Source organism: Nicotiana sylvestris, chromosome 6, assembly GCF_000393655.2.
Source record: "Nicotiana sylvestris chromosome 6, ASM39365v2, whole genome shotgun sequence".
NCBI lineage: Eukaryota > Viridiplantae > Streptophyta > Magnoliopsida > Solanales > Solanaceae > Nicotiana > Nicotiana sylvestris.
The window spans coordinates 20,447,524-20,458,199 of NC_091062.1; the positions used below are offsets into that span (position 1 = coordinate 20,447,524).

General features: G+C 32.0%; 1 protein-coding gene and 1 non-coding gene across 2 annotated transcripts; both read right to left on the reverse strand.

Moving 5' to 3' along the window:
- Window positions 1-2,780: 2,780 nt before the first annotated feature.
- Window positions 2,781-2,852, reverse strand: TRNAT-UGU (transfer RNA threonine (anticodon UGU)). Its single transcript has one exon. It is a non-coding gene; the product is annotated as a tRNA-Thr (tRNA).
- Window positions 2,853-3,759: 907 nt separating this feature from the next.
- On the reverse strand, window positions 3,760-10,219 carry LOC104216785 (isocitrate lyase-like). The gene is made up of 5 exons (XM_009766916.2): window positions 10,114-10,219; window positions 8,976-9,300; window positions 8,085-8,418; window positions 4,583-5,526; window positions 3,760-4,027 (listed from the first exon to the last, which is right to left on the reverse strand). The coding sequence occupies exons 1-5, from the start codon at window positions 10,141-10,143 to the stop codon at window positions 3,933-3,935; spliced, it is 1,728 nt and encodes a 575-aa protein (XP_009765218.1). The 5' UTR covers window positions 10,144-10,219; the 3' UTR covers window positions 3,760-3,932.
- Between the last annotated feature and the right edge of the window lie 457 nt (window positions 10,220-10,676).

Consider the following 10,676-nt stretch of genomic DNA (forward strand, 5'->3'; position numbering starts at 1 on the left):
GTAACACACTAGGCCAAATGAACCCCTTATCAAGGAGTTCCTGAAACTGCTCTTTCAACTCCTTCAACTCCGATGTTGCCATATGATACGGTGGAATAGAAATGGGCTGAGTGCCCGACACCAGATCAATACCAAAATCAATATCCATGTCTGGTGGCATGCCCAACAGTTCTACAAGAAACACATCGGTAAAATCCGTCACTATAGGAACAGAATCAATACTAGGAGTCTCTGCGCTGACATCCCTCACAAAGGCTAAGTATGAAAGATAACATTTCCCAACCATCCACTAGGCCTTCAAGAACGAGATTACCTTACTAGGAGGTTCCTTTATGACTTTGCTTTCATAATTCTTTAATCATAGAGATTCTTATGAATTGAGTTATTGAATTGATTACGTTTATTGATTTGTTTATGGATCAGGTTGCATGCCACAATGGGTAGAATAAGGGAGGATTGATATTGATATGGTGGGATTGGGTTACACGTTGCATAAGATTTTATATGTGATTTTGATATGGTAAAATAAGGGAGGAATATGATATTGATTCTGATTATATGGTAGGATCGCGCAACATATTTTACTTGTTATTCTTGATATTAAAACGGTAAAATATGGGAGGATATTGATTTTGTACGGTGGGATCGGATTGTGCGCCTCAACAGATTGTATGTTTTGTATTCATTGTAACATTGTGTTAGCTTTTAGTGTTTTCATACGAGATTTTGAGGACTGATATTTCTAGTTTTACTTATTTCGAGGATTGAGTTTATTTTCATAAGTCGACTACTTCACTTTTACTGTGTTCCTTTCTTGTTATCATTATTATACCACATTCAGGTTATTGTAAGTGGCTTGCCTTAGCCTCGTCACTAATTCGTCGCAGTTAGGCTCGGTACTTACAGAGTACATGGGGTTAGTTGTACTCATACTGCATTCTGTACTTCTTGTGCACGGTCCTAGCGGCGGTCAATAGATTGCTCGGATTGATTGCCTGATGGAGACTTGAGGTACAGTTGCTCAGCGTTCGCAACCCTGAAGTGTCCTTCTACCTTATCCTAACCGTTTATTTCATTTCAGACCATTTTTCTTTCATTGAGACCATTATTTGTATTATTCTAGTCGTTCATGCACCTGACACCAATTCTGAGATTGTATCTGGATATCGTTGTTATTATGGTTTTTCTCACTCTATTTCAGTTTAAGAGTTATTATCTAATTTGAATTGTTAAAAATGACTATAAACTATTTCTAACATTCGTTTGCCTAGCAAGTGAAATGTTAGGTGTCATCACAGTCCCGAGGGTGGAAATTACGGGCCGTGACAAAAAGATTAATAATAATATTATTAAATCGAGAGTTATTTCATGAAAATTTCACTACCATGCGTGGTCACAAAAAAGAACAAGGAATTTCAATGGAATAATTACGTTTGTCACACACTAATGACACGTAAATGAAACAATAAGTACTGACCTATAATCATGTTCAACTTGTCATTGTTCAAGCACTCCATTTACTGGATTTATCTAATAAACAGTTTAAAGCAAATTGACTTAAATTAAAGATCCTTTTTTCTTTATCAACTTTTTCCCAATTTTTGCTATGTATGCCCGTGAACAATCTTAAGAAATATACTTCATTCAACGAAAAATCGTTAGAATATTTTTGGTACAGAATAAAGTTAACAAAGATCATTAACCAAAAACGTCTTGTGATCTGAATATTCTGATTGTTTTCGTATCTTTCTATAATATAATAAAAATTCAAACAAACTTTAGAATAATTAGACATTAGATGGAGCATAAAATCTTGTCGAATCTCGTGTCTTTTGGATGTCCATTTCCTAAGATTATTAAAAGAGATTGAAGGAAATTAAGGAGTCATAATAGCCTAATTTCAATTATTGGAATAATTATAATGAATATAAAATATCACAGGATTTTTTTTATTAAACAAAATTCCGTATGTTGCAAGGCAAGAATATTCTCCTAGTACCCATGGTTTTCAAATGCACCAGTCAAGATATTGTTTTTTTTTTCCTTCCTTTTTCTCTTGTTAATTTTACTCTATTGGTGTTTGATGTTTGGTATGAAGTAACATAAATTTTATAATTTTTTTATGAGGATATATATATGTTTCACCTTAGAATATATATGACTTGCACTAATAATATGATATGGAGAATGTGTCATAGTTTTTTGTTTAAGATTTATGTTTACATGTTGTTTAAAGTAAATGCGCGAATCTGGAATAGTAGGGTCTCAATGCTAATATCGGACATCGAATAAAAAATAAAAGGAAAAAGAAGTGACGTGAGACTTGAAACTTGAGCTTAAATAAGTAAGAATATTTAATGACTTAAAATGATAACGTATCATTTTCACGGTAGGTTAAAAATATCAATTTATTGGTCATATTAAGAAATAAAAATGCCTTAATGGGCAGACTATTCTTTTTTAGTTTGTGACCAATCAATAGCAGAAAAACCAGCATAAATCTTATTGAGTATCGATTATCCAAACTTATTTAAACCCGTGAAATAAGGACTTAATCCTTTCTATTCTGTTAAAAGATTTATTATGATTAATAAAAGTGTAATATCCAAAATATTTAGACACGGTGCACACATGTTTCAATTAAAATTTCCTTTCTTAAAAAAGAAGAAGAAAATACCGGTTCATTAAGACAAAAAAAGATAAAAAAAAAAAAGAGGGGAGTATTACTTTTGTATGTTAATTTAATAAAAAAAAGGGAAAAAAATAAATAAAATGAGTGCTGCCCCCATGCAGGATCGAACTACAGACCTTCAGTTTACAAGACTGACGCTCTACCACTGAGCTATAGGGGCATTTGTTGGAAAATATTTTCTAATTGTACAAAATATATATTGGTGGAGTTATTTGGGGAAAACAGTATTTGAAAGGAACAAAGTTTGAAAAACAAAGAAAAAAACATAAGCATGGACCATTACTTGGTATTCTAAAAGGCTTGTGCAAGCCCAACTCTTCAATACAATATCCTCATTTCTCATTAAGTCATAATCTCATTTCTCATTTGATCTTTTAATAATTTGGCTTTTGTTTTCAATTATTATTATATATATTTTTTTATTTCTTTTATGTTTTGTCTATGGATAATAATCTCATCTTCTTAACAAATTTTGAGTAGCTTGAAATTAAAATTTTAAATTGAAGTTTTGATGATTTTCCTTATTCATCGTGGAAGCAAAGAAAGTTGGAAAATAAAACTGACAAGTCATACCACCTTTTTGTGATAGTAATACATTAGAGTTTAAGTTCTATGCACGTATAAATAATTTTTACACAATCAGATCACTTATTAGGTAATCATAAGTGAATCTCTTAATAAACATTAGTTGATAATCTGATAAAAATGATAATTAACATGTTTTTATAGGTAAGAACTCGCGAATTGTGCAGTGAAATCTTAAACTGCAATGAATAATATTCAAAAGAAATCAAGAAAATGCGTGATGAATTTCATTATGTTGCTACTGATTGTTGCCACTGTTATTGTGCTCTCTGTTCTCATTTTTGAAGAAGTGATCATACACGCAATTATGAGTGATTTTATCCTGTAATTATATGGCTAAAAAATCATTAAATTTTTGCTGAGATATATTAGTTAAGATACTTCTCCAGTGATCATTCATGCAGTTATTCTTGTAGGTAAAATCCATTCAGCAGCTAGAAACTGGAATCAAGCACAATATCTTAATAATTCAAATTGAAGTCCAAATGGAGATACAAAGTTGTAAATTAAATTAAAGTCCACACACAATTAAATGATAAATATTGAGCAGTTTTAAGGGCCCAAAAAATTGCCCAGATTGATTGAATCCCAGCAGAATTATTGAAAGCTGAAATATGTTATTAAACTTGATACTCAAAAGAAAAGCATGTTTCTTCTACATTCTTGCCTTTGCAATCACCATATTTTCATTACCCAAGTTTGTTGCTCCTTCCCTTGTCCATTTTTCCTCAAATTGTTCCTCAGTCACCCCTGCAATTGCAAATTAAATAAACATTCTCTTTATTAATCATCTCTAGTAAAGATGTACACATACAGAATATTACACGACTACTTTAACTTATATACACTCCCAATATAAAAAACTATGTTACGCAGACTCTTCAAAATGATGTCGTAACCGTGTCGGGTCCTCCAAAAATACACTACTTTTGGTGGATCCGACACGCACCCAATAATTTTTTCGGAGAGTTCGGACAACATAGCTATCAATGCACTTTAACGTGTTATAGCGCGTGACCTGCCTTATTTTCCAGGTTAGCAATTCAGGTTTGCTGGATATGTAATTATTTTTTATGTGACATGTGATGGTGTTGAAGTTCAGAATATAGTACAGTAGTTAAACTCATAACACGAGCCGAAGGTCTATCGAAAACAGCCTCTCTACCTTCATAAAGTAGAGGTAAGGTCTGCGTACACATTACCCTTTTCATTGTGGGATTCTACTGGGTTTATTGTTGTTGTTGAAGTTAAACTCGTAACAATATATTTGTATAGTAATAATGTGAGTTTAGGGGAAGATGTTACCTTTGCCCATAGCAGCAGTAGAGGTGATGCCTCCTTGTACAGTCCTAAGAACTCTATCATAATAATTAGCACCAGACCATTTCTGATGTGCCAATGTATCAACTCCATGTTTCCTCTCCTCTCTTTGTATTTTCTCAACATATGCTAACATTCCTCTCCTAGCAAAATCCTTAGCAAATGTATCAACAATTAAAGCATCAGCATGAAAACCAGCCAATGTAATAAACTGCCAACAGTAACCTAACTTGGCGATTTTCGGAATAAAATCCATCATTTGAAAATCATTCATTCCTGATGCATCCCAATTAAATGAAGGTGACAAATTATAAGCCAACATTATTTCAGGCCGCACTGACTTAACTCCTCCAGAAAATTTTGTGCACTCAACCAAATCAGGACTAGCAGTTTCCATCCAGATAATGTCAGCGTGGTTCGCGAAAGCCCAGCCTCGAACAATAGCAGCCTCTACAGACCCTTTAAACCTATAAAACCCTTCTCTCGTTCTTGGCAAATCCCAATCAAAGAAAATATTAGAAAGGCCTAATCTTTCAGCAATTTCCCTGCCTTGTTCTAGTGAAAGACATTTTTCATAGCTTGAATAATGCATCCATTCATTCAATTTTCTTTCCTTTTCGGACCCCGATATGTTCATGTTATTTATTGTATCAATTACACATTCAGAAAATGTCTTAAGTTGTGCCACTGCTGTCCAATTATCCTCAATGACTTGAAGTTCTGGTCCTGTTTTGCCTGCAGCCATTGATTCAGATAAAATTGTGGCCAAACTCTTGCCTTTAAGATTTGGATTTGTTGCTCCTAAAATGAACTGGTGATCCCTTGTGTCAACATTGGTTTGGATCAAATTTGCTGCTACTGCATCAGTTCTTGCTACAAGAACTGTCTCCACTCCCATAATATCAAATTGCAGCCTTGCAGCCACTAACCTGTTAATAAAGGTAGCAAAATTAGCCCATTCATTTTACACAAATAGCCGGTCATATTGATTGTTTATTTTTTCTATCCATATACAAAGTTTATATTATTGATTATACATAATTATACGCAATACATAAATTATGCATATATTATACCTTCACCGGCTATTAGTTTAAACAGTTAGGTAGACGGCTATTTGGATTAATTCTTCTTTTAGTAACCTGTCCAAGTTTATACAGGTTGGGGTATGACCCATTTGTTGGCTTAACCCAGCAGGTCGAACCTCAAATGGTCTATCAAATGATTGGATCAAAACGTGTCAAAATAGTACTATAACCCTACAGGGTCAAAATGCAACCCAAATCCTACCATACAAAATCAAATTAGGAGATTGGGCATAGTGTAAATTTGGAAGAAATTAAAGCTAATAATTTAAGAAAAATACATTATTTTCCACTTCTTTTTTTTTTTTTTTTTCCAAAAGCAAATGAAAAAGGAAGAAAGGTTGGCTCATATTGGGCAATTTGGGTTATGACTAGTTACTTGACCAATCTTGACCCAATCCATTTTGATCATAGCAAACTTTGAAAATACTTTTTTCTTACCATATATGAAACCTTATTACCAAAAATGTGCATAGTTTCATATTTACCCGCCATGTTCACAGTTTTTCTACAATTATTATACCATTCATTAAATACTCATATTGTTAAAGCTTTTCGAAATGCCTCAAGGACATCTAATTCGCTGTACACGTGACTTCTTTCTTGATAAGAACAGTTAACTTTATTTATATCTTCATCACTTGTAAAAGTAATTTCGAAAATCTACGAAATCATTAGTAATGTGCCAGATTATTAATACAGAAAATTATCCAAATATTATATATATATATATATATATATATATATATATATATATATATATATATATATATATATATATATATCCGACTACTCTCTACATCTCTCTATTTCTCAATCGCAAATTCTAGTAATATAAAGCAAATAAAAAGAGAGCAGCAATTTCACCATTGACAGCCATTAAAAAGTTTGAAAGCTTTGAATTCAAATTTGGGTTTTCAAAAAACATTATTTGTTTGGATTGGGTGTTGTTGAAAATAATCAGGAATATGGTTTGGAGTTTATATCTCAATTTTGAGGGGTTTTGGTGAAGATTAGACTTGGTTTTGACTGAATTTCAGATTGAAACTCAAAGAAGAAGACATATTACAGAAATTGTAGATAAATTGTAGATTATTTGTATTCTGATTGTAGATGCTTTATTTTCTGTTTTCACAAATAAAAAACGGCTAAAACTACTACAAATCTTCTAAAAAAACGCAATTATATCAAAAATCCCAAGTATGCTACAATTGAATGAGAATTGGGATATAAAAATTCAATGTATCCAGTTTGTAGATATTTTGTAGATAAATTGTAGATTATTTGTATTCTAATTGTAGATGCTTTGTTTTCTGTTTTCACAAATAAAAAACGACTAAAACTTCTATAAATCTTCTGCAAAAAACGCAATTATGTCGAAAATCCCAATTAAACTACAATCGAATGAGAATTGGAATATTAAAATTCAATATACCCAGTTTGTAGATATTTTGTAGATGAATTGTAAATTATTTGTATTCTGATTATAGATGCATTATTTTCAATTGTAGATGCATTTTTACATTCTTATGCCACACAGGAATTTTTACATTCTTCAATTGTTGTCAAGAAGATGTAGTTGATAATAAGGAAGTTCAGATTTTACAAAATTAATACTCTCCATCACATGGTTGTACGTAGTCCAATGGTGAGTCTTTAAGAAGAAAGCGAGACAAATGGAACAGACAGAAAGAGAAATAGCATGTCTTTTTAATGCAAGAGTAGAAGGAGCAGTTAAGATTGTTACAATAATATCGTTTTATCTGATCAAAGCTAGTTGATATAGGAGTTCTTAATATATATAGTAAGTGCAGGAAGGAAACATGAAGAAACCCTTCCTAAGATGTGTGCTTTAAGTTTCTGATAACCGGAGTAGATTTAATTTGTTTATGTGATTAACTGCAAAGATAGAGTTGACTGAGGCAGTTAAATTGATTGGTAAATTTTTACTTGGTAATTAAAAAAATGGATAGTTACCAAAAACAGAAGAAGAGATAATTGTTTATCTACTAAGGAAAGACAAAAAAACATTTACTTGTTCTAAAAAAAAATATTTTTATCTAGTTTTATCTCCTAACATCAATGTATATTTTCAAGCGAGACTAAGTTTTGGATATTGGTTCAAAATAATAACGGCCAGCATAACTTAATATGTTAACAAAAACAACTCAAGGTAAGGATGCTAGCTTTTTAGGTTAAAATACACTATGGTATAGAATTGATAATTTGGTATACTAAGTGTAATTAAGTCAAATCTTAAACATTGAGGGTAACAAGATTTCCTATGTGGTATAGGAATGTAAAAATTCCAACTTTGAATTGGTCGAAGTATGACCTATTTATTGATTTGACCGATTTTACCTGCCCAAGTTTGACTAAACCCGCGCATTTACCATACTTACCTGTTAATATGTTCACTAACCGCAACAAGAACTTTGCCAGCCATATGACCACATTTCTTAGTCACGGATGACTGGTCCTCAATATGCACCCCAGCAGCGCCGCGCTCCACAAAAAGCTTGCAGAGTTTCACAGTGGCAGTGGCGCCGCCAAAACCAGTATCTCCATCAGCAATGATTGGCTTCAAGTAATCGATAAACGGAGTTCTAGCTCTCTCTTCTCTGCTCATGCTCATTCTTGCCTCCCTTTGTTTTCTATCATGGTATTGTTGAGCCATGAAGAGATGTTCAACTTTGTTAGGGACAGTGTCATAAGGATAATCAGCAAGGTCTGGACCTGGATAGAGGTAGCAAAACTTAAAGCATGAGAATAAAGATGACTGTTACATTTTTCTTTAAAAAAGGAAATTAAGTTCTATAGTTACTAATTTAGACTTGAGAAGCAAAAATATTAAACTACAAATATGTTGGTCAAGTATTGTAACAAATATATATGTCATGTTTGCTATCCTTCACATGTCACCTTGTCTTCCTTCTTCAAATCTTTGTTTCTTCTTTTTACAATTTCTTAATGCTTTGTTTGAGGGCGAGCCTTAAAGTAATGATAAAGTTGTCGCCGTGTGTACCAATTTATGTGCCTAAATTCGAATTGCTAGAGTCAAACTTCTTAATTTTGACCGTCAACTCGGATACAGAATATTTTTTATATTTTTTGTAATAGAATTTACATATTTAAAAACTACGCAAACCATACTACAAGTCACAATAATTAACAATTTAAAATATTTAAAAGGAAAATGAATAAATCTCCATTAAAAGAACACTCGTTTGACTTTGAAATCTGAACGTCGCCACATAAATTGAGATAGAAAGAGAAGAAGATTCGTATATTACCTGGTTCATTGGTGGAGGTGTGAGTAGAGGAACACTGCCAACCAGAAACATAAATAGAGTCCAAATGTTTGGCCATCATAGTGACTTGAACAGGGTCAAGTGCACCAAATGTTCTTGATGCTGTGCCATTTGCTTGGTGAGTTTTGAGTGTAGTCCACAGCTTTTTTGCCAACTCATTTGATGCATAATTTTGCCTCAAGTTGCCCCTCAGTGCCACCACATCCCTAGCTGAATATGGTCTCTTGGTTAGCTTGAACCTCTCTGTGTTCCACCATGCTTGTACCTCTGCTACTTCTGCTTCAAACCTCCCTTCTTCTTCCATTATCTATACATGCAAAATTAAATAAAGAAAGTTTAACTTCTATATTCTTATAATGTAAAAAAATACTTAGACGACCAGATTACCTAAAAGATAACTATAAACGACCAGATTACCTAAAAAAATAACTATATACAAAGGCAAACCAAGAATTTAAACTTAATGGATTCAATTTAAGATTATGAGTTCAAAAATTGATATTTGATAAAAATTGAGTGATTTTTGTACATCTGCATTTATATTTCATGTTAAGAATACTGCATTCAATTGAATCCATTTTACAAAGACTGCATCCGCCTCTGATGCCATGTAGCTGTTCATAAAAAATGAGATTAATAACTTAAATAATAAGGCACGTTACTAATGACAACAAATTAAAATATTTTAATAGTGTAAAAACTTTTTATACCAGATTATTTAAAAGATTATCATATATAATAGGCAGATTAAGAATTTAAACTGGATGGATTCAATTTAATAAAAATTTAATGATTTTTGCTACACTTATATTTATGTTTCATGTCGAAAATACTATGTTCAATTAAATTTATTTTACAAAAATTGCATCCGCCTCTGATGACATGTAACTGTTCATAAAAATGACATGTAACTGTTCAAAAAAAAAGTGAGATTGATAACTTAAATAATAATGCACGTTACTAATGACAACATATTAAAATATATTAATAGTGTAAAAATTGTTTATACCATTAGTAGTAAATCCAAACAAAATTGGGTAAGTAATAAAGCAAAGAAGGAATAGTAAAATAGAACAATAATGTTAAAAAGAACAGAATTTCTCTTAGTGGTGTATCTTACCATTGAAGGGACTGAGTAAGATGCAGCCATGGCTAGAACTTTATGTTTTCTAGTTTGTGAATACAAATGTGGATACAATTGCTAGGAAGAATTGCTAATGAAATGGTCAAGGCAAGGGACTCTATTTATAATAGTAAGAAGAGTGATCATATACCTTAAAATTGATGCCAAAATAAGAGATAAGACAGGAAGAAAATACAATAAATTTCCACATCATTTTTCCAATTAATTTAGATCTTATCTTTTTATTTATTGTCATGAAGATAAAATTGAAGCTGGCTAAAAGGTGTAGAGATCGAGGTGATGGTTGGAGGTTCTCCTCCCTTTACACATTTTGTTTCTGCAAATTGCAACCATATTTTGTCCGTTTCCTTTTCTGATAACCTCACTCTTTATAATTGTGTTTTTTATTTCTCTCATTATTTATAATTGTAACTACTTGTGTTTTTCTTTCTAGACTAGATTTCTTCCTGCTGCTCCATGCCTCATTTTCCTTTTCAATCATATTTATAAACACCAAAATTCTATAGTTGTAATCGTAAAAGTTCGTTTGAAAAGTATTT

What these genes read in the sequence shown, in the direction of transcription:
- LOC104216785 (XM_009766916.2), bottom strand. Translation starts at nt 10,143, where the DNA reads ATGGCTGCATCTTACTCAGTCCCTTCAATG. An exon ending in CTTACTCAGTCCCTTCAATG is followed by an intron (nt 9,301 to 10,113) that starts GTAAGATACACC and finishes TTGCATGTATAG; the next exon opens with ATAATGGAAGAAGAAGGGAG. An exon ending in GTTAGTGAACATATTAACAG is followed by an intron (nt 5,527 to 8,084) that starts GTAAGTATGGTA and finishes CTTTATTAACAG; the next exon opens with GTTAGTGGCTGCAAGGCTGC.